We start from the raw sequence: 25,000 nt of genomic DNA on the forward strand, positions 1-25,000 counted from the left end.
AGTCCCATAACCAATGTAGCAGAAAACTTGGCACTCAGTGTGCAGTGGTGGTAGAGTGTCTCTGTTTCCTAGGAGAGGCAAGCGTTACACCCCAGAAAACACTAACGCTTGCCTCTCTTAGGAAAGAAGAGTCACTCTACCACCACTGCCCACTGAGGAAGGTCCATTACGACCGGAACGTTTGTGCAAGGTAGTGTCTTGGAATAAAAATCACAGTTCTTTCACATAAACTCCTGAGTGCCAAGTTTTCTGTTCACCATCTGTGTTCTTCTAACTTCACGTTTGAGGAAAACTAAAGCCCCTTTTACTCAGGCTGATAAATGGCCAAACAATCTGTCGGAAGAATACTCATTCCTGATTATTGGCAAGTGTAAAGTGTTGCAGATTCCAGCTTTCAGCAGAACTATTCAGCACTTAGATGTTGTGGAAGGATGAAATGTTTCACTTAAAACAATGAGCAATGGTTATTTGCAGCATCGGAATGTGCAGCATACAGGAGAAACTGGCACGAACAAAAGAGGTCACATTGTTGATGAGTGTGCACTGTACTAACTATTAGTTAAGAGTGCTATATGCTGTCCACTCCTCATAGTCTCCAGCATAAGCCCACAGCTGTTGTATACTCACTCTTACAATACTATGGTAGAGATCAGCCAACTAACAAGCGACTTACATAGTCTTTGAGGGTCTAAAAATCATCATTGTTGTTGGCAGCACATTTCCCAGTGTGAACAGGGAATGAGTTGATAATAAAACATAAGCCTTACAGGAGCCAAACGATCATGTCAATGATTCATCCTCATACAGTTTGTATAAATTGTGTCATGCCTGTATTAAAAGGACCTATAAAAGATCAACCTAAGCCAGTTATGGGAAGGTTTTTGCCTTTATAAATCTGGTATGGGCACGTGGGTGGAAGAATATATTAACAAGAAAATTCACTGAGTGTAGATTTTTCAGCCAGTAACACTTTGAGGGCTGAATTGATGTCCCTTAATGTAATCAAGTTGTTAACAGTGCTATAGCATGAAGGCATGATACCAGCCTTACTAATCTAATCCTGGTAATGAAGGGATCAAGAACATCCATGTCCAGCTCATCATTTATTCAGTCATGTAGATCTGTTGCTCAGAAACAGCGGAATACCAAGGAATATTCAATGAACCGTGAGTTACCCCCCTCACAGAGACAGCGGCGATGCCGGATAAGCCGGTTATAAAATGACTGCTGAATGTCACAGTGTTGGGGTTAGATCCAGCCTTAGGCTTTTGCTATGCTGGGAATCAGTCCATGGCAATGCAAACATAATTAGGAGCATATATTGATTTACTTCTGTCTGGTAGGATCACAAATTATCAATGTCTGGTGCGCTTGCTGCATGTTGTGTTTGTGAACAGTTAGGATAGGAGAAGGTTAACTCGAATAGTATAGAAGGGGGCACCAAACTGTGTGAACAAGCTTCGAAAAGTAGGACATACTTCTAATATCTCACCAGAATGTATGATCGTTACAGATATGCATGCAAGATACAATAAACTGCATATAACTATAATTAAAAAACAAAAAAAAAAACCCACGCACCTTTCATTTTGCCCTGCCGAGACTTTTTTGCATTGTTCATGGCTTGTTTCTTTTGGTCTTCTGATATTTCCATTCCTAAGAGAAAGACGAAACCCATAAGCGTTACAATAGATCAGTATAAAGTGGAGCCAATAGTGAGCATTATGTGGCATCCTGGTGACACACGGGTCACTTTGCGGCTTTTTCCTATATAAGTGTATATATATATGTTCTGTATACCTTCCCTTCATATTAAGTGGTTTGCAATGGTCAGAAGAAAGGATTGTTTGGTGCCTGTCTTCCACACGAGGCCTTTGTGCCAGGATTGTAGAAATTAACGCTGCCTATGCCAAGACCAAATGTTTGCCTAATGCCAAACATGGGGTACAATTTTAAATTTTACTACAAGACCTTCCTGAATACATGTGATATAGTAGAAGAACAATGGAGCTAGATAATCAAGTAAAGGCCTATTCACATCATGATTGATCCACATTTGTGATTTCATCGGTGGTTCCTTCGAAACCCCCCCAAAAAGGAGATTTGGACAGATCCCCAACAGAGCCAGTAATTTCATACTCCACCTGGCCTCAGGTCCAGCTATGTCCTTTTTAGGAGGACAAACAAGTGAAGTCTACCACACTATTGTGTCCACCTAAAAGATAATCGGTGCAATGGAAGCCAGAAGGGTTTCATAGTGATTCTGTCTGCCTCATCTTAGTAAATGGATCCACCAGTTCTGTGTCCAAGTCTCTTTTTTGGGGGGTTTCAGACAAAACTCACATGATGTGTACAAAACATCATATGGACAGATCCTAAATACATGAAAATCCTGTATTTATATACGATTGATTGAATCCACAGAACGTTATAATCATGTGGCTGAAACGAACACCAAGCCAAACATTATAGAATAAGGATAACATCTAGTAAAGAAACAAAAGCATAGAGGACCCAGTCCCTTGGAGCTCACAGTCAATCATCATATACATCAAATGTGATAGATCAAACTCCGGTCATGGTCGTGAAATGATGCCTCGTGTCGGAGCCAAACTAGCAGAGGACCCACCGGGGCACAAAAGCTAAGCTTGAGAATTCGGGCATGTTTTAGACCTGAATTCCTATACAATTTTTTTTTTTTTAAAAAAAGAGTAAAATCTCTTTTAGCCCACCACAATCAACAAAAGGATCCAAGTACATCAGATACAGCATAAGACACATCCAAAGAGTAGAATAATATAGTTACCAGTGGTGAAGAGAATATAAGGAATTGCCAAGTGCTGTCTCATACTTGCTGGCAAATGTAATGTGAAGAATCCAGGTAAACTGATGCCTTCTAGCATGGGATGTCATTTATATACAGATTACAGGAGGAGGAGATTACACTATATTATAGAATTGCTTCTTTGGGAAAATTCCGGATGTCAGAACATTCCAGGAAGAGATCCCCCTCCACACGGCAATACCTTCCTACCAGAGATGAAGGTGACTCAGGGTTGTGAAAATCCAGCATTTCCAAGCAATGTTTTCCATTGCTAGTCAAGGCAACAAATGATCCACAGCTTACACACAGTTGCGTGGTTATTTTTTCTGCAACCGCTGAGGTGTACTCAGAAATGTCCAATACTTTGGGAATCACTCACGAAAATGTATAAAAAAAAAAAAAAGGAAAAAGAAAAAAGTAAAAACCTACTAAAAGACGAGACGGCAACTATCACATCAACAAATAGTCGTCACAACGTTCAGGGAAGTCTCTTGGAAAATATTGGGTGGGAGATCATACACAACGGTGAGTAAAACTAATGAAAGCTAAGGTAGTGCTGGTGGTTTTTGGTCCAAAAAGACTCAAAAAGTGTCCAAACAAAACCCCGTCACCCTAAAAAAGCAGCTTGGCACTGTCTGAAGACCATAGCGAATTAGGACATCATAATATGCTGCCTAATCTAATGGCATCATATTACAACTATGGGTTTGTACTCTTCGTAGCCAAAGTGGAACGTAAAAATAGAGTGCAGTTTAGCTCCAAGGAGGTGAAAGTATTCAATGGACACGTAATTAATGGTGTATTCACATGGAAAGTGTCCAAATCAATCCTAACTCCTTAGGGTGCTGTGTGACTTACGATACCAGGTGTATAAGTTAGTGATGGGCGGTCCTGGACTGTAAAAATCGGTGGGCGGGGGAAGCAGTGAATATGGATGACCAATAATGAGCGGTCCCGGAAGAAGAATAAGCTGACTGGAAGAAGTTATAGCCCCGCCGGAGACTCGGTAAGTATGAAGCGCTTGCTATCCCTTCTACCACCATTTTTAAGCACCGTATTGTCCCCATAGACTTATATGGGGACCAGCATCTGGCCAGATATCCAGGATCAATTAAGGGCCGGACCCAGATTTTTTTTTTTAATACGGTTAGGTCCACCAGCCCCGGTTATCTGCGAGGCCGCCCATCACTAGTATTGACTTGTAGTTCGGAAGAAGTGATTAGCTTCAATATGCTATTATTAATCCGTATTATTTTGTCAGTACCTAATTGTTTGAAAGGTTTATTGGCACATCACGGACTCAAGGCTTTTTAGCTGGTGGATACCCTATAATAATTCTTTCCTTATTAACCTGCTCTGACTTCTTTCTTCTAGATAAAGCAATGGACATTATATTAGACATATAAATTGCTAAATATTATGGGGAATATATATATGTCAGGAGTACTGTAAATAATATCAAGGCGTAAACATTAGTAGAACAAGCCACGTATCCATGCAAGTCACAAGTGGGTGCAAGTGCTTTGAAGTCTTGAAAGCTAGTGATTAGAAAGTATGATCGTATATTTTACTCAATTGATCATATAGCTTATCACGTAAATCCACCTTAGTCTAAAAGTGTTAACATTCGATATCTAATTTTGTACATTTTACAGTAAAACCTTCAATCACGGATGAGGGTCCATTACCTAAGACCTCAATGATGGATTAAATGTATATTGTACTTATTAATAATGAGCGAACACTAAAATCTTGAGTGCTCGTTACTTGAATCGAGCAGGTCGGATGCTCTGACGAGTTTGACTTGAGTAACGAATATAATGGAAGCCAATGATTGGGCAGTTCGGCTCTTCGCCCGCAGCCAGCCATAATAGCATTTTTGGGGAGGCGGAGTGTTTTTTTTTTTTTTTTTGCATTATCCAATCTTGTTGTTTTACCGCCAGTGAGAGCCAGAGACTGCAAGCGGCTCTCACTGGGGTACTGGCTCCAAACATTCACTGATGGGAGCTGACGTTTTGTGTTGAATGTTTCACAAACGAGAAATCAGAGCACCCGCGATATTCAGCAGAGCACCACGAGTACCCAAGGACCCTTATGCTTGATTGAGTATTGAACAGAAGTGAACACGCTCGCTCATCATTGGTGGGTTCTTCGATATGACGTTTGTGCATGGTCTGACGCAAAGAGTCGGTTCCTTTTGGTGAAGGTTGCGAGCCGGCAACACAGGTGGAGGTGCTTATGTGGCGCCCCTGAGGCTTCCGTCGCCACAGGAACATTGCACCCCATCTAGCGGTGTGATGTCCCATCCTGGGTAAGGAAAGGGGTGAACGCCGGTCCATAGGCAAATTTGCACTACACCATTGTTAGGTACACACAGGGACCAGGGACAGTGGCAGCAACCCTCCCATGCTTCATGCTGGGAGGGGCCGTAAGACCCATCCCTACTCCCATAGAGTGGTAGCTTAGCAACTGGGGGGTGGGAGGAGCCACCCGAGAGCAGAGTAGTAAGGAAGGTCAAGTTTAGAGAGTGAGTTGCAGGCAGAGAAAGAGGAAGTAGCCTGAGAGAGGAGAGCTGAAAGAAGTGCTCTAGTCTGTCAGGAGCAAGAAGAGGAAAGTGACGCTTCCTGGTGAAGACCCTGGGACCCAGTAGGTCCAGGTGACACCAAGTAGAACAGAAGGGATTCCAGGGCCACAGACAGCTTTCAAGCGTGTGGCCTGTTCCACGAAGTCAATAGGTGGAGGGATCAGGCCGCACACAGGGGACGGTCCCTAGAAGCTGGAGGACGCGAAATCAGTTCCAAAAGGCAAAAACCGAGGTCCCGGGTGGCTGCAAGCGCCCAGGGCCACAGCCCACAGCAGAACCTCTGGAAAGGGGGTAGAACACCCACTAGGAAAGCCCCCGGCCTGGAGGCTGTAGTGGAGGCCAAGCCAGGGCCATCCATAAAAGGCGAGGCTTAGAAGACGACCGAGAAAAGAGACACGTTAGAGGGGTGCACCGGCTTTTGCCCCTAGATCTACCCAGGATCGGCGGAGGTACCTGAAAGTGGGTCTCAGCAGTCCAGAGGCACCAGTGTGCACCAACCAGGAACTGTGAGTAAACACCTTGAAATTGCACCCTCTGGAGTTGCCTCAGTTATTTCGCCTGCATAGACTTCCATCACTGCATAGACACTTACAAGCACCAACTGTGCCCCGGGGTACCGCTCCACCTGTGGGGAGCAGGACCATCCAAGCTGCCATTCCACCAGCCTCGGAGGCCCCATACAGCAGCGGCGGCTTAATAGCCGCAAACCACAGGTGGCGTCACGAATATAAACTATAAATCACCCCCAACACTGAAGCCATATTAATTAACTCCCGCCAGGGTCACGGAGTCGGGCCCCCGCCACCACTGATGACCCCCGGACTAGTCCGGCCCGGCACTGGGTGTCCCATAGCCCTGGGGTGGGCGAGTCACTTACTATCTTTGAATGGCTCTCATTGGGAGTAAAATCAACATGTTCGTATGGTGTGTGGGGCAAACAAAAAACCCCACACTCCTTCCTCCGGAAATGCTCTGTTTGTGTCTGGCTGTACGTGGGTGGAGAGCTAAACTGCCGAATTATTGACTTCGATTAAACTCGTTACTTGAGTTGAACTTGTCCGAGCTGCTCAACTACAGTAAAGAGCAATCAAGGATTTAAGTGCTCGCTCATAATTGATAACTCCCCAATAGAGTGCTTGGTTGGAGAAAGCAGTAAACTTGGTAGTGATGTACACTGGATCTGTGCAAAATGCCACTAGAGGAGTGGTGATGATCCGGTGGGCATCACTAAAGTCTGTTGAATATAGAAATAAAGTCATTGGAGTGCACTCACCACTGTTTTATCCATGTCCTTTGGCTTGGGAACCCATTGTATGACTGCTGCATGTGGCCAACATTCATGCCCAAGTGCAGTCACAATCGAGTGCATCAGTGTGCGGTAACATAAAGATGCCGCCTGCAAAGTTATGTGCTTTTTTTGCCTATACAGGTGGGTGTAACTGTTCTCTGCATGTAGTTATGCAGTGAGTGAATACAGCTCAATATATGTTTTATACATCACAGCTCTGGCAGGGATTAGTTGTTCACAGATTTTACTGTATTTGCACAGGGTGCATAACCCCATAAATACACCTTCTAAAGGTCCAGGGGAAGGTATTGTCATCAGGTTCCTTCTCCATGGGTGTTTTCTAGATTAGCTAAACCTAATGCTTTGGGGAATGCTTAGATGCTAGACTACAAATAGATGGAGCACAGAACTCTCAAGTGAACTAAGGTCTTGTCCTTGACTTTTGTAGGCTTTAAATGGTTAGCAAATAGGTTGGGTTCTTTTAGTGATGAAGATTTCCAACAGCATCTCAGTGAACACTTTTTTTTATGGCATTTGCGTAACAAAACCAAACTTACCCATATCTTTGTCTTCCTGGACTCGCTTTCTTTCATCTAGGAATGCTTGGAGCCATCTCTGCTTGTCCTCTGTTTTTTTGGCACAAAATAAATGCACTTCGTCGGTTTGCCTATTCACCATTTTGAAAGCATTCTTAATGTTAAGATTGAAGTCCCTGTCCTTTCCATCTTCTATGTCAGTACATTCCATCTCATCCATGTCTATTCGGCCCTTATAATACAGTATGTCCCTCCGCAACAAGTCCTTTTTGCAGAAAACCAGCTGGTGGTCGAAAAGGAAGAAAGTCCTTTGTTGGTTCTTGCCTTGTTTGAAGAGCTTTGTTAATTCCCCTGAATGGATCAACTCAGAACTCCGGGCTAATATGTCTTGGCCCTAAAAAAACAATGTATATTAATATTTGTAGACCTTCCATTCTTAGCATCTGTGCATCTATTAGGAGGGTGCAAACTTTTAGAATTTAGGCTTAGAACAAACATGGCACTTAAACATTGAGATTTGGGAGTGAGGAACAGCCACTGTGGGTAGGTGGACTGAAGTTACGTTCGTCCCAGAAGACACCAAATGTACTAGTGTATTGTGTGAACTGTAATGTAATGTAGTATGCAGTTTCCATGTATAAGGTAATGTAATGCATAGCAATAGGAAGAAAAGCATAAGTGAGTAGAATGTATAAGTTTATAGGTAAGGTAATATGTATTGTAGAATATAAGATGTATTCGTAGTGTATAAGGTATATAGGACTGTTTCATAAGACTGTTATGCAGGGATATGGCAATGTACAAGATAGGAATGTTATATAGAATGTTTATGTAGGATGTACAAGAATGTAGGTGAGAGGTCAAGTATGCCCAGCAACAGGATGCAGGGACAGAATTAATTAAGTGTGGGACTAGCCCACAATGGGAGGGGTTAGTTCCTAGGTTAAGTGACTAGTATGGACGTGCAAGTCAGACATGTTGTCATGATCGCATGTAAAGGCTAACCAGTGGTAATCACAACGTTGAGACTGGAGTGAGGCAGCGTGATCTTGCAAAGTGACTGGAGCATCGGACGGGATAACCATAGCACTAGACACTGACCCCTGGAGGAATGGCTCTGCACTGAAGGAGCCTGAGTGCAAACAAATGGCCAGGCCCCTTAGCCATTAAGGTATGGGTTTATCACCACAGGACTCTCCCAGGTGGGACACCCTTCTGGTGACAGAGCCTAAGGCTCTTCACCAATACTATGACGTATTCTCTATCCCGCTCTCCTACGGGGAGATGAGACCATCACCTGGAAGTTTCTGGGAGGCTGCAGCTCCATTCCAGTCATAATGTCCAGTACCCATAAAGCCCCTGCTATGTGAGGGAAGGAAATGTGGGCCCAATGAGATGGAAAGTGACCATCGGAGACTGTGCCGCTGTGTGCAGCTAGGTTGTGCTGCAAAGCCCAAATCCAGAAAGACTTCTGACCGATTTCTAAAATATCTCTACAAAAACTATAAAATGGCATTCATATATCAGATTTCTTTTTAAATAACAGTTGTCCCTGTGTTAAAAGGGTGATAAATGTAAGATTGTTGGGAGTCTGTCCACTGGAGCATGATCATGAAAATGGGTGTCCCAAAAATAGGTGTCCTCTGTATGAATGGTGCTGTAGTGCGCAGGCACGACCACCACTTTTATAGGAGTGGTAGTCTTAGATGGGCAATACCACTCCCATAAAGAAGTGAATGGATTGGTTCTCGCGAATGGGCACTGCTATGTCGTTCACACCAGAGACCTTGGGACGATTGGGGAGGGTCCTAGTGGTCTGACTCCCAGCAATGACCTTTCCTGTTGGATAGACTCTAATTAAATTTATGTGACAGCCCTTTTATATTGTATACAGCCATTTTGCTAGCCACAGTTGTTGTCACTCAGCTTTCCCAAGATACCATAATTGCACACCAGCACGAAGTACCTAAGCTGCAATGCCCTGCACATGAGGTAAGAGACATGGCTAATTAACAGAGCTATACTACATTTCTAATTAAAAGGTATTTGCTATTATTATTACATCTACTATATAAAGGAATAGGATCTTGGAGATGGGAATATCCCTGACCAGAAAAGCTGTTATTGAGTATTATGACCCCTCATTTAGTAGAGCTCTGTGATTTAGAAAAGAGTTAAACAAAAGCAGATAATTCAAGGACTTATTTACCTAGTGTAGAAAGCTTTTTTTTAAGATATTACTGACATATACAGAGCAGTTCCAGTCATAGATTGTGAAACTTTGTGCAATAATCACCAAAGCCATCACTTGCGGAATTCTCATTTCCTGGTACACTGATTTTCAAGATCTGTAGAACGGATCCAAGAACTCACCTCCCACCCAACTATGGAGACCTGCCAGCAGGCAATCTTGTCAATGCTCTCCAGCCGCCGTTTCCGCTCGTTAATTAAGCAGGCGACATTTTTCATGGTTTCATAGGCTTCTTTTATTTTGTTGTAATCCCTGCAATGTAAAAAAAGCAGTTGTTAAAAATTTCAGAGCACAATGCAGAACACAAGGGTGAAAATGGGCGGTCGTATCATTGGTCCAACCTCTGCGGCCGCTCAGGGGTTCATTAGGTCAAGGGGCCCATTTCTACCTCCAAAACAGGTGGAATTATGCATTATGATTAGCTTATTGACTCCAAAAGGCCCATATTTTATTCTCACAAAGGGGCCCTTTACTGTTTATGTCCGTAAGCGAAGGAGATTATTTATGAAAATAAGGGAAGGTGTTGACCAGTGCACCCAGTGAAGGACATGGACATGTTTTTCATCAATATGAAGTTCTAGCTGTAGTACACGGCATTGCCCGGGATAGTAACTTAAGCGGGCTTTACACGCTACGACATCGCTAATGCGGAGTCGTTGGGGTCACGGAATTCGTGACGCACATCCGGCCGCATTAGCGATGCCGTTGCGTGTGACATCGATTAGCGATTTTGCATCGTTGCAAAACAGTGAAAAATCGCTAATCGGCGACACGGGGGACCATTCCCAATTATCGTTACTTCAGCAGTAACGAGGTTGTTCCTCGTTCCTGCGGCAGCACACATCGCTGCGTGTGACACCGCAGGAGCGAGGAAGCTCTCCCTACCTGCCTCCCGGCCGCTATGCGGAAGGAAGGAGGTGGGCGGGATGTTACGTCCCGCTCATCTCCGCCCCTCCGCTGCGATTGGGCGGCGGTTCAGTGACGTTTCAGTGACGTCGCTGTGACGCCGCATGGACCGCCCCCTTAGAAAGGAGGCGGTTTGCCCGTCACAGCGACGTCGCCGGACAGGTAAGTATGTGTGACGGCTCTGGGCAATGTTGTGCGGCACGGGCAGCGATATGCCCGTGTCGCGCAACAGATGGGGGCGGGTACCCACACTAGCGATATCGGGACCGATATCGCAGTGTGTAAAGTAGCCTTAAGTGTATCTCTGTCTCTCAATCTCCCTCTCTGTCTGTCTGTCTCCTTCTCAATGTGTGTCCCTGTGTCTGTCTCCGTGTCGGTCTGTCTTTACAGATATCATGTTACCTCACACATAAGCTTCTTATACCGGGCGGCACAGTGGCTCAGTGGTTAGCACTGCACTCTTGTGGTGGCTCAGTGGTTAGCACTGCAGTCTTGCAGCGCTGGGGTCCTGGGTTCAAATCCCACCAAGGACACCATCTGCAAGGAGTTTGTATGTTCTCCCCGTGTTTGCGTGGGTTTCCTCCAGGTTCTCCGGTTTCCTCCCACACTCCAAAAACATACTCACAGGGAACCTAGATTGTGAGCCCCAATGGAGACCGTGCTGCCAATGTATGTAAAGCGCTGTGGAATTAACAACGCTATATAAATGAATAAATATTATTATTATATATTATACTAAGAATGTCAATCGTTGTCTATAGCAACCAATCACAGGTCCTATTAATTGACCTGCTGCTTTGACTTTAATGTAAGCAGTTTTTTTGGCGAGTAACTGAAGCGTGGGGTTAAATTTTCCCCTCGAAACATAGTATATGACGTTCCCTGAGTCAAATGGGGCATCCTTGCAAAATTTTGTGATTGTAGATGCAATGGTGCGGATTCCTTTGGTGGACACACACACATACACTCACACATATATAGACATACATACACTCAGCTTTATATAATAGATTAGAATTATTATATGTGACATAGTAGTCTTCAATGGCAAGAAAAATACACAACCATGGTAAAAGGAATAGAAATTCAGAACCAAACAAAACAACAAATGTAATAACAAATATAAAAACTAAAAATAATTATTATTAATAATAATAATAATAATAATAATGATATTATTATGATTGACTGAACATTTGTGAAAATTACCAGCTACCCACTAAGGAGAAGTCGTGGAAGCAACATGGTGGAAAAAGTACTCAATTTTAAACCCATGAAAGTATTGACCCCCAACACAGCAGTGATCAGGCAGTTCTGATATAATTATAATAATAATAATAAAAAATTTATATAGTGCCAACCTATAGCGAAACACTTCACAATTCAGAGGGTGCATGCACAAATAATGTCAGACATCAAATAGTAAAGCCTGCTTTACACGTTACAATTACACATGAGATCTCGTATGCGATTGCACACGCCCCCATCGTATGTGCGGCACGTTCAATTTGTTGCCTGTGTCGTACAAACGATTAAATCCAGTCACACGTACTTACCCGTCCATACGACCTCGATGTGGGCGGCGAACATCCACTTCCTGTAGTGGGAGGGACATTCGGCGTCACAGCGACGTCACACGGCAGCCGGCCAATAGAAGCGGAGGGGCGGAGATGAGCGGGACGTAAACATCCTGCCCACCTCCTTCCTTCAGCATTGCAGGCGGCACGCTGGTAAGCCGAGTTCATCGTTCTCGGGGTGTCACACACTGCGATGTGTGCTGCCTCGGCAACATTGAACAACCAGACGTTCAATTTTTTTTAATTTGAACGACGTGTATGCGATGAATGTGTTTTCGTACAATCGCAAACGCACGTAGGTTTCACAAGCTACAACACCACTAACGATGCCGGATGTGCGTCACTTACGACGTGACCCCCGCCGACACATCATTAGATATATTGTAGCGTGTAAAGCAGGCTTAACCCATAGTTCGACAATTCAAACAAGAGAATTGAAGGCCCTAGTCACAGGAGATTACAATCTATGGGGAAATAAGGGAGACAAAAGAGATAAAAAAAATGCATATATTGTACGGTTTAATCATCTTTGCAATAAATAAAAGTACTCCTGTAAAGCTACATGAATCTATCACCTGCCAGTAACTGTGTATTGTGCTCCTGAGTGCATGAAGTGTGTGGGAACAGATAAAAAGAACCAGATTCTGAGAAAAATGTAGGAAGTAAGAACTCAAAGAAGTTACATTACTGAAGTGATGCAATACGACAGCCAGAAAACGTGAATTTAGGGGCTGCTTAAATTGGCGGACCCAGAGAATTATTCAGATTATTTGGAGTAGTGCATTTCAGGGAACTGGTGCAGCACTGAAGAAGGGATTTGGAGGTCAGATTACACAGGTATGCAAAATTTGGGTTTATGAAAGTTTTTTCAAATCCAATGACTGATTTGTGTGTTTTCTTATGCCCTCATTTGAGAAAAAAAAAACAAAAAAAAACACTTCTATTTTTAACCATCTATTATGGATTTGACACAAAACAGGAGTACATTCCATGCGAGTGAGATGAACAAGAAAATTGATGTAAAAAATCTACACAATATTATATACTAGAAGGTGGCCCGATTCTACGCATCGGGTATTCTAGAATTTACGTATTGTGTAGTTAATGTATGATTTTTGTTATATATAGATGTTGTTGTCTGTAGTTACCAAGTGTTTGTGTAGGGGCTGTACATGTTCTGGGTGTTGTCTGGGTGTGGCGGGGGGTGAGAGCGGTGTTGTTTGTGTGTTGCGTGTGTTGCGTTATTTGTGGAGCGCTGTGTGCCTGTAGCGTTGTGTGTGTGTGTTGCACGGTTTGTGTGGGTGTGGGGTGTGTGTGTTTTGGGGGAGGTATGTTTTGTGCAATGTGTGTGTTGTGCGGTATGTGCGTATATTTGTGTGTGCCGTGGTGTTTGTGTGTTGGGTGTTGTGTGTGTGCGGCGTTGTCTGTGTGTGTGGGTGTCTGTGTAGGGCGGTGTTTGTGTTTCCCAGTGTGTGTGTGGTGTGTTGTGCAGTGCATGTGTGTGGGAGTGTGTGTGTGTGTGTGTTTTGGGGGGAGGTGTGCACCCCCCCATCGTGCTCCATCCCCCATGCTGCGCACCCCCCATCGTGCTCCATCCCCACTCCCCATTGTGCTCCATCCCTCATGCTGCGTACTCCTCATCGTGCTCCATCCCCCATGCTGCGCACTCCTCATCGTGCTCCATCCCCCATGCTGCGCATTCCCCATCGTGCTCCATCCCCCATGCTGCGCACTCCCAAACGTGCTCCATCCCCCATGCTGCGCACCCCCCATCGTGCTCCATCCCCCATGCTGCGCACCCCCCCATCGTGCTCCATCCCCCATGCTGCGCACCCCCCATCGTGCTCCATCCCCCATGCTGCGCACCCCCATCGTGCTCCATCCCCCATGCTGCGCACCCCCATCGTGCTCCATCCCCACTCCCCATCGTGCTCCATCCCCCATGCTGCGCATTCCCCATCGTGCTCCATCCCCCATGCTGCGCACTCCCAAACGTGCTCCATCCCCCATGCTGCGCACTCCCAAACGTGCTCCATCCCCCATGCTGCGCACTCCCAAACATGCTCCATCCCCCATGCTGCGTACTCCCAAACGTGCTCCATCCCCCATGCTGCGCACTCCCCATCGTGCTCCATCCCCCATGCTGCGCACCCCCCATCGTGCTCCATCCCCCATGCTGCACACTCCCCATCGTGCTCCATCCCCCATGCTGCGCACCCCCCCATCGTGCTCCATCCCCCATGCTGCGCACTCCCCATCGTGCTCCATCCCCCATGCTGTGCACCCCCCATCGTGCTCCACAGTCACACATCACACAGTATACACGCACACATCTGATCGCATACACTCACACACACACCCCACTTCTCCCTGTGCCCACCGGTGGGCGGTCCCAGCAGCTGTGCTGCACGCCGTGCTCCTCTGCCGACACTCACAGATCCGATCGCATACACTCACACACACACACTCACACACATCCGATCGCATACACTCACACACACACACTGACGATATCGCACATACACGCTCACACAATCACAACATCCGGAGATACCACATGCTTCCGGCCATGTGATCCTCGGCAGGTCCTGGAAGGTCACTGCACAGTATCGCCGCCGAGAAGCAAGCGATATCACGGGATGTTGTGAGTATGTGGATGCGATCTGATGTGTGTGTGAGGTGTGTGTGTGAGAGTGAGTGTGATCTGATGTGTTTGTGTCTGTTCTCACCTGGGAGTCGGGTCTCCGTATCGGTTCGTGGAATGCGTGCGGGAAACGGGGCCAGAGCGAGCGTGCAATGCCTGAGGGGGGCGGGGCGTGGCCGAGTTGCCAATGCGTGCAGGGGGCCGGGGCGAGAGGCCAATCCGTGTGGGGGGCGGAGCCTGGGCGAGCGGCCAATCCGTGCGGGGGGGTGGAGCCGAGGTGAGGCGAACGGCCAATCCGTGCGGGGGGCGGAGCCGAGGCGAGCGGCCAATCCGCTGCTTGTCACCGTAAGGACACAATTTTGGAGCAAGACAGACAGACAGACAGACAGACAGACAGAATAAGGCAATTATATATATATATATATAGATAATTATTATTTTTTTTTTTTTTTAAATATTCACTCTGCAATATTGATATTTAATTCTTACGCCTTTTCTCTTCTAAGCTTCTCTTGATCCCTTTTCTCTTATAGAGGGTTAGGCTACTTTCACACATCCGGTATTTGCTCTGCGGCACATTACGGCACTCTGCAGAAAAACCGCAACCGTTTTTTTTGCTGCCGGTTGCGGGTTTTTTTGCATAGACTTACATTAGTGCCGTATTGTGCCGCATGGGCTTGTGGTCGGTCCGGTTTTCGCCGCATGCGGCAGATTTAGCCGATGCCGCGGCCAGATGAAACGTTGCCTGCAACGTTTTTTGCTCCGGCAAAAAAAAAACTGCATCGCGCCGCATCTGGCCGCTGCGGCGCATTTTTCAATGCATGCCTATGGACGCCGGATGCGGCAAAAACCGCATCCGGCCGCCGCATGCGGTTTCTTCCACTGCGCATGCTCAGTAGCATGCCGCAACCGGAAAAAAACGGACGGGCCGCATGTAAAAACGTATGCAAAGGATGCGGGTTTTCGCCGCATCCGTTGCATAGCTTGCACAGCCGGATTGAGCCGCACTGCTCAAACCGGATGTGTGAAAGTAGCCTTATGGTTCTTCTCTGTGAAGCCGCCAGCAGTCATCCTCCATCATGGTCACGTTCCCATCCACCTTGGTATCGTTGTTCCATCTCCTTGGTATCCAGATGAAATCTTTCTCCTTGTTCTTCACTGACAGCATCAAGGTTTTCAGAAAAGTCGTCCAAATGGGAATGTAAAAAACGTACTTGAAATTTATCAGACAACCCAAGGGTTTGAAACGTTTCATTTTGTTCTACAGAATGGACTTACATTTTGGATCTTTGTTGTTACCTATAAATGTCTTCACAATGTCTTTAAAAGAATCTCAAGCCCCTTTCTCCACAGCTTTCACTTTTGTTTCGAACACGTCATTCATGAATTTCCAAATATCCAAACTCACAAAAATGCCTTCCTTCAGATTTGCTTTGGACAGTCCCCGAAACTTGGCACACAGGTACTTAAGTCTCTCCTTTTGTTAGAGCTTTCACAAACTGCTTCATCAGTCCAAGCTTCATGTGGAGTGGTGGCAGGAGAACTTTAGTGGAATCAACTAAACTTTCAGCAACTTTGTTCTTGAGTAGAGTTGATGAAACCCGCCAATATCTGGGAAAGGCGGATTACTGCCGGATTGAAAAAAAAAGTCTGGATCCGCTCCGGATTCCGGTGCCCATTAAGTTTATGGGGACCAGAATCTGGAGATTAAAAACATTTGTGTAGGGGATAAGGGGGTAGGAGCGCGCGCGGTGTACTCACCCGAGGCAGTATCATGGCAGCAAACTCCTTTCGGGTCACGCTTTTCCCTTTCGGAGCCGACAATTCAATATTCAATGTTTTGTCCGCCCACTGGAGCGTGTAATTGGTTGCAGTTAGACACACCCCCAGCCTGAGTGTCAGCGTGTCAGCTGACTGCAACCAATCTTAGGTGGCAGGACGGCTGGGAAAGCAGTGCAAGTGTCTGCGGGTCAGTATGGTAAACGTGCATGTGTTTCAGAAATACATGCACGTTCCTGTCAGACGCGTGCGCGGCTGTGCCGGTGATGCAATGTCAGACTTGTGCGAGTCTAGCATGCAGCACCTGGCACAGCCTGCTGTTCTCTGAACAGGAGCATGCATGTACCTAGAAACACATGTACACTCCTGTCAGAAGTGTGCGTGGCTGTGCTGCGATGCAAGGGACTCCCGTGAGTCTGACAAGTGTGAATCCTGCCTAAAAGAAACCACATGCAGCTTTTTTTCTTTATTATTTAAATAAATAATTAAAAAAAAACCAAAAAAACGAAGTGCGGTCCCCCTTAATTTTGATGCCCAGCCAAGATAAAGCCGGCTGGGGGCTGGTATTCTCAGCCCGTAGTTGCCCGGTATTGCCACATCTATTAGATGTGACAATCACGGTGCTTTACGCGTGGGCCAGGAGCGGTGCCAATCGGTGTAATAAGGGGTTAATAGCAGCGCACAGCTGCTACTAAACCCTAGGTTAGTAATGGCACAGGCGTCTGAGATACCTGCATCACACAAACCTGTAAATGAAAGTAAATAGACACAGAGAAAAATGCTTTATTTGAAATAAAGTACAAAACACACACCCTCCTTCACCTCTTTATTAACCCCCAACACCCTGTAAGTCCGGCATAATCCACACGACTTCCCATGCCGCTTCAGCTCTGCTATATAACACAGCCAGCGACCATAGTGCACGACAGCTGACTGAGCCGCGATGACTGCATGGCAGGCAGATACTGTCAGAGGCTGGGGGCGTGTCTGCCTGCAACCAATCACAGACGAGAGGACGCCCGGTGGGCGGGGGCAAAACACGGAAAGCTGTGTGTATACGATGCACAGTAAAAGAAGTGAATGCGCGACCCGGTAGCAGTGTGCCGTCATGACAGAGTCTCGGTAAGTATGAAACGCTGTTTTATTTCTGTTTTTCTTTATTTTTCAATTATTTTCCCCAGTGTTAGATCCGGATCGTGCACCCAGAATCCCGGATCACGGTCTGGCACCCGGGCACCTTTGAAACCGCGCAGCTCCAGACTTTTACAGTCCGGATCCGCTCAGCCCTATTCTTGAGTCCAGGTTGCAAAGATGTTCTTGTTGGCCCCATTTTTTTTACTCCAGTGATGAGTCCTATCCAGTCTGTCCTACTCACACAAGAAGCATGGGTACTTCATGTATCCTCTTAGCTGCCCAAGGGGCAAAGAGAGAACTTTCAGATCACCACATATTGACCACCCTTGATCCGAATACTTTCTGAGAATAAAATCTAAATTCTCATAGCTTCCCCTCAAGTGCACAGAATGCCCTACAGACTCTGAAGCATACTTACTTGCTGACATTGTGCAGTAGCAGCTTTCAGACTTCTTTTGGATGAATCAATTAAGAGTCTCCACTCGCTCATATTGAACTCAATGTTACATTTTTCCATCAGCCCAGGAAAATCACTGCAATACACTGGAGCATCGTCTTGAGAAAAGTGTGAATGAATTACATGTCTCTGCTTCTGCATCATGAAAAATAGGTACATGGAGCCATCAGATTCTTTTCCTTTAGTTTAGAACCTAAAAGTTCTGCATAATGTTTAGGAAGCTCCGAGTCCCTGGCTCAATGGGCCTATGGATTCAGTGTTTGTGAAAAAAATGTACGTGATGGAATTTTTTTGATATTTTTACTGAGTTTAGTGATCGTGAAAGTATATAAAAATCATGTTTTACTTTTTAAACAATTTGCAGACTTGTGTTATTGAAAATGTTAGTCTTCGATCACTAGCAAAACTAAGACCATGGGTAGGGGGTGGTAGAGAGATGTAGGAGATGTAGGTCGGAGCAGCATTGTGGAGAACTTTGCTGGTAAGTGTGTCGCGGGCGGCGGGGCGCTGCGCTCACCACGCTCGGGTCCGGTGCTGCTGCTGCTGCTACTCGGTGGCTCGAGCGGTGGGCCGGATCCGGGGACTCGAGCGGCGCTCCTCGCCCGTGAGTGAAATGGGGTTTTTGTTGGTGCTTGGGATGTCGGTTTGTGACGCCACCCACGGTGTGTGGTGAGGTTGGGGCACCACCGCTGCTCTGTACGGGGAACCCGGGAGCGATGACAGGGAGCAGCTGGGATGTTTCTCTCCCCTCCGTGGGTAGGGGGATTTTGGCAGTCCCGGGGCCCAGAGTTGTTGTCTGTTTGGTGGGTTGCGGGGCTTGGCCAGGTGCAGGGTCGCGGGGCAGCGCAGTGCCAGACGGCATGGTGGTACTTACTCAGCCAGTAACGCACACGGAGTCTCTGGTAAAACAAACGGCTGGATGGACGAGTCCCACAGACTGCTGCAACGGTTACTCCCGGTAGGCTGGCGGTAACTGTGTCTCCCTGCACCGGTGTTATGTTCTCGGCCCCGATGGCTTCCCACCGGTAACCCGCTCCCCTGCGGTATGTTGGCTAAGGGAGCCCCTTCTTGCCCACAGGCTCTGGCCCTGGGAGCTCTAGCTCTGGTGGTAGCTTTATCTCCCTCACGGTTTTGGACGGTTGCCTTCAGTTGGGTCTTTATTGCCTGGAAACCCCGGAGGTTCCCGTCGCTGACGTCTTTGACCGGTTTTACGGCGACTCCTAGCCTGGTCGGGGTCCGTAGGCCCTGCCGGATGGTGCTGGCTTCTCTTCGCTCCCCGATCCGGTACCGGCGGGCCACCGCCCGTCCCCGGTCCTACGGTTGTGCGTCAATCAGCCTCTCCTGCAGACGGTCACCACCGTCTGCCAACCTTGCTGTTTCTGTGCCCGGGCCACGTACCCGGACACGGCCAGTCAGTTCGTCCACTACTACTTCCCTCACTCTCTCTCTACACTCAACTGCCAACTCCTCTCTCCTCTTTTCCCGCCTCCAGGACTGTGAACTCCTCGGTGGGAGGAGCCAACCGCCTGGCTCCACCCCACCTGGTGTGGACATCAGCCCCTGGAGGGAGGCAACAAGGATTTGTGTCTGACTTAGATGTTCCTAACCGGGGTGTGGGGTGTGTTGTTGCAGTACCTGTGACGTCCTGGCTTGTCCAGGGCGCCACAAGTGTGATAGGTTTATGCTGTATTCTGCAGTGGATATGCAACCACTGGAACATAGTGGAGGTATCAGTGCAACAGGTGGACAGAAATAGGAGGATAGATTGGAGGAGGAGGGAGTTGAAAGTAGACTTTTCACAACTTTTTTCATGTTGCAATGGACAAAGGATGTAATAATGGCTGGAAAGCGGAATTAAACATTATTATTTATTTTTTTATTTTACCTCTCCATTGTGGAGATACTGCAGGGATCACACAGGCACGCTTCACAACAGCTCCGTCTGATTCATACCCCATACCTGGTCCTGCCGGAGGTACCACATGTACCACACCACTGCTATTACACCATGTTTGGTGCCTATTGACATGATTATTTACTCCAAATAAGATTATATGACAAAAGGAGATGTGAATATATAGTCCACTCTCAGTGCTGAATTTTGACCCTGCCTAGCTGTTGCTGGACACACGGTAATATGGAATAAAGCTTTGCACTCCCTCAGGAGATATACACATCACATTACCCTTTCCAGGGGTCTCCTTGACAAATATACCCCTGCTACCTCCACTACTATATACATATTAATTGATAACTGACGCTTTATGTTTGATAATAGTCCTTTCTGACGAAGGCCCAAAGGCAGAAACGTCGAATTTTTGGACAAATGCATGTACCATTTATCCAGATTTTTTTTTTTTATTTTTTGGTCAATAAAAAAATCTGAACACGCAACTTGTTTGTTTCTTAAGGGTGTGTGTGCCAGAGTTCTCTTTTGAATTTTGATACTATTCTCTTCAGCACCTGTGTTTCAGTGACGCAGAGTCTTATCCTTCCAATTAATCAGTTAGCATCCACTTGGATGTAACAAAAGTCATCAGACAGTTTTCACTGGGGGCGTGTACTAGTTCTCCTTGTGTGAGTTGCCCAATCATAAGCTGGTAGCAACACAGCAGACAAACAACACATCATAGCTTAGGTTATACAATGTGTTAGATCTAAGTATACAGCTCTGCTCTCCTGGTCTAACCTCCTACATGATTAGAAAGTGCTGAGAGATTAGACCACAGATGACCCACACCTTTCAGATAAGGTCCCTATGGAGAGAAGAGAAGCACAGCTGAATTTAGTTGTGTCACTCACAATACTTGATTGCTAAACACAACCACCACAGCTTAGGTTTTTCCGTTTGCTAGATGTAAGGATACAGCTCTGGTCTAACCTGATACATGATTAGAAAGTACTGGGAGATTAGAGCACAGATGATTCGCACCTTTCAATTAAAGTCCCAATGGAGAGGGGAGAAGCACAGCTGAATTTAGTTGTGTCACAATACTTTACTACACACACCACCACTACCACAGCTGAGGTTTCGCAGTTGGTTAGATGTAAGGATACAGCTCTGGTCTCCTGGTCTAACTTCCTGCATGATTAGAAAGTGCTGGGAGATTAGAGCACAGATAACCTACACGGTACAGATAAGGTCCCTATGGGGAGAGGAGAAGTACAGCAGAATTTAGTTGGGTTACAATACTTTGATTCCTAAACACCTCCACCATAGCTTAGGTTTTTCTTTTTGTTAGATGTCAGGATACAACTCTGGTCTCCTGGTCAAACCTCCTACATGATTAGGCTGGTTTCACACTACGTTTATTTAACATCCGTCCATAACGTTTTTTTAGCGGAAAAACGGATCCAGTGCAAATGCGTTTTCACTTCAATGCATTTGCAATGGACTCGCGTTAACATGCGTTCACCTGCGTTTGCGTGCGTTATAGTGAGGATCCAGCGACTTGCAGTTTTTTAACATCTTTCAAAAACGCTACTTGTAGCGTTTTTGAGCTGCGTCCAAATACTGCATGTCACCGGATCCTGACTAAACAGCACGCAAACGCAGGTGAACGCTGGCATGCTGATAGACAGGATCCTGCTTGCTCTACTGAGCATGCACAGAACCAGTCTCGCGTGATCTGTCTGTCTCTCCTCCTCCCTCCCTCACCCTCTCTCTCTATCTCTGTCTTTCCCCCTTCCTCCCCTCCCTCTCTCTCCCACCTGAGAGCTGTGGACACTCGTAACCAAGGTAAATATCGGGTAACCACTTCTCTTAGTTACCCGATGTTTACGTTGGTTACGCGTGCAGGCAGCCCGGCTCCTAGCAGCTGCAGACACTCGTAACCAAGATAAATATCGGGTATCCAAGCCCGATGTTCACCTTGGTTACCAGCGTCTGCAGCTGTCAGAAGCCGGCTCCCAGTCTAGTTCCCCTCACTCCCGATCACATGACTCCAATGCCCGCCCCTAAACATCCAGTGACAGGATCCTGCAAAATAACAGATGCGTTTGCATGCGTTTTTTGCTGTAAAAGCAGGATCCGCTTTTGCAGCAAAAAAACGTTCCTGATGCATGTTAAATAAACGTAGTGTGAAACCAGCCTTAGAAAGTGCTGGGAGATTAGAGCACAGATGATTCGCACCTTTCAGATAAAGTCCCAATAGAGAGAGGAGAAGCACAGCTGAACTTAGTTGTTTCACAATATTTGATTGCTAATATCTCTGCAAAGGCAAAGTAAAAAAAAAAAAAAAAAAGTTTCATTCTGTTCTGGGTGCCAAGCTCAAAAAAGAACCAAGAATAATAGGCAATTTATTAGTGAGGAGCCTTATTCTGCAAGCTATGATATGTACTTGTCGCGCCTGTGACTAGATCCCTCTGTTTAGTTGGTATTTAAACCATGGATCTGAATTTCTAAAATATTCAGATTTTCCCATAAATAAATTCCTAAATATTAGGGTCAGGAAAGCTGCGCACACTCTCCCGGATTGGAAAGAATGGAATATTTTGCAGCCGTCACACTGCAGACCTTCTCCACTTTCCCCTGCTGTGCTCCCGCATAGCCCAACACTGCTCCTATTGTGTTCCTGAGAGGACCATCCGTTAGCCCAGATAGAGGGAGGTCTGCGGTCACACGATACACCAAGAAGTATGGAGTGATAAGAGGAAAAAGAAATTAAGAATATCATTTGGAAGCCAGGGAACGGCAGCAACGAGAGACATCAAAACAACGTTAAAAGCCAAGTGAGATGAATGTGTCAATTCAGGAGCAAACACTGACAGTTTGTACTGAGGGCTGAGAAATGACTTGGGAATTGTTCCAGAGGAGATACACAACAAAGCCTGTGTACTGGATACATATATCTCTCATTCCTTAGAATTTAAATGAGAAGTCTTCTGGCTCAATAACCCCCCGCTTCCCATCACTGCTTCTTATCGCTTGGTTTTCACACATTTCTTATATACACACCATTAACCAAACACATAAAACATTAATAAAATGTCAAATATAGGAGGATTTGCATAGAAATGAAAACTACAACAAAAATATTCTTCTTTGGAATGTTCGTTTAGAATGGATCAATTGTAGTCCCATCTTTGACCTGTAGGGGCAGTGTAGAAAAAAAACTACCGTATGTCTCTGTAGTTCTATTCAGCTGGGAAAGAAGAGCATAGCAGAATAGTTTGAGGAAAGGATTTCTGTATTATATTTATAGAAACCCAGCTATCTGACGTAGGAGCGTCACAACATAAGACTTTCCTTGATAAATTTCTGTTCTGTCGTCATTACTGAAAAATATTTGACACATTGACTTAAAGGGGTATTCCCATCTCCAAGGTCCTATCCCCATATGTAGTAGGTATAATAATAATAATAATAATAATAATAATAATAATAATAATATTAGCAAATACCTCCAATTAGAAATGTAGTATAGTTCTCCTGATTAGTTATGGCTCTTACCTCATGTGCAGGGCATTGCAGCTTAGGTATCCATGTGACAGTTGTTTGTGGTCATAACCATGGATACATAAGCTGCAATGTCCTGCACATGAGGTAAGAGGCATGGCTATATCAGGAAAACTATACTACATTTCTAATTGGAGGTATTTGCTATTATTATTACACCTACTACACATTGGGAGAAGAACTTGGAGATGGGAATACCCCTTTTAAAAGGAGCCCATGACATTAAAACGAAACTTGTCACCAGATTTGAGTACTATAAGCTGCGGCACCACCACTGAGCATTCCAGAATACTGTATTTAAAAGCCCAAGCCACTCTGTACAATGTAAAAAACACTTTTATAATACTCACCTAGGGGGTGGTCCGATCTGATGGGTGTCGCTGCTCTCCAGTCTGGTGCCTCCTCTCTCCGGTCCAGCACCTCCCCTCCGCTGCAATCTCCATCCTCCTTGTTTCCAGCCCAGTGTGGCTAACGCATCTATGTCATCCATACAGGCCGACATTGAGGTCCTGCGCAGGTGCACTTTGATCTGATCTGCTGAGGGCAGATCAAACTACAGTAATGCACAAGTGCAAGGAAAGAGTAAAGACCGCCCACACATGCGCACTACAGTACTTTGCTCTGCCCTGAGCAGGGTAGATCAAAGTGCGCATGCGCAGGACCTCAATGCCGACCTGTGTGGATGACGTAGAATGAGGACGGCGATCACTGCAGAAAGGAGGCGCCAGACAGAAGAGCAGCGATACCCATCGGACCAGACCGTTCCCTAGGTGAGCATTATAAAAGGGATTTTTACATTCTACATAGTGGCCTGGGCTCTTCTATACAGCATTCCAGAATACTGTATATAGCGGCTCACTGGTGGTGGCCGCAGCTTATAGTCGCCAAATCTGGTGACAGGTTCCCTTTAAACATAGTGTTTTTTCTCTAAGAGAAGCTGAACAGATTGATATTTAATTTAGTGGGAAAATAATTTCTATAACTTGTGATTTATCAAATCCACTTAGGAGTCCAGTGGGTGGTACCAGTCAATGGTTATCATACAGGGAAAACTTTGAGACAACGGCTCCGCCCACTGGACTCCTACGCATATAAATGAATAAAATTCTGAATTTTAACTATATGCTCTGCTCTATCTTATGGTGCTGGCAGCTCAGACTACAAATAAAACTGCACAGTTTCTCTTTAAGTCAATAAATACAACTGAATCGGCATAAACGGATTACAGATAAAGGGCATAAATTCATAGGATTCTAAAAAATCCATAATTTTAATTTTTTTTTTTTTTAATCAAGATTTGTAAATTGTTGAATGATAAAACATTAACAAATTCAAATATACAGTAAACCAATTAATAAAAGTAAGCTAATAAAATTGCACTAAAATTTCAAACATAAAAATTCATTTAAATAAAAAAAAAAAAGTATTATTGAGCTCACAGCTTCGCATTCCTTTTTCAGGATCTAAGTAATAAGAGTAATTTAACAGCAAAGTCCCCACCTGTGATCTTGGGTTGTGTACTTGAGCAGCTCGGCCAGCTGCAGAGGATACTTGCAGATCTT

General features: G+C 45.6%; 1 protein-coding gene across 4 annotated transcripts in view; it reads right to left on the bottom strand.

Moving 5' to 3' along the window:
- The window catches only part of SPATA13 (spermatogenesis associated 13), a 118,406-nt gene that overhangs the window by 3,448 nt on the left and 89,958 nt on the right, over nt 1–25,000 (bottom strand). For all 4 annotated transcript variants that reach the window (XM_075337382.1, XM_075337381.1, XM_075337380.1 and 1 more), the window contains 4 exons: nt 24,939–25,000; nt 9,606–9,735; nt 7,254–7,626; nt 1,582–1,656 (listed from right to left, as the gene is read on the bottom strand). The exon at nt 24,939–25,000 is cut by the window's right edge. In XM_075337382.1, the coding sequence (XP_075193497.1) occupies nt 1,582–1,656; nt 7,254–7,626; nt 9,606–9,735; nt 24,939–25,000 (640 nt within the window). The remainder of the gene's footprint in view (nt 1–1,581; nt 1,657–7,253; nt 7,627–9,605; nt 9,736–24,938) is intronic.

This window comes from Anomaloglossus baeobatrachus, chromosome 2, assembly GCF_048569485.1.
Source record: "Anomaloglossus baeobatrachus isolate aAnoBae1 chromosome 2, aAnoBae1.hap1, whole genome shotgun sequence".
In the NCBI taxonomy this organism is placed as follows: Eukaryota; Metazoa; Chordata; class Amphibia; order Anura; family Aromobatidae; genus Anomaloglossus; species Anomaloglossus baeobatrachus.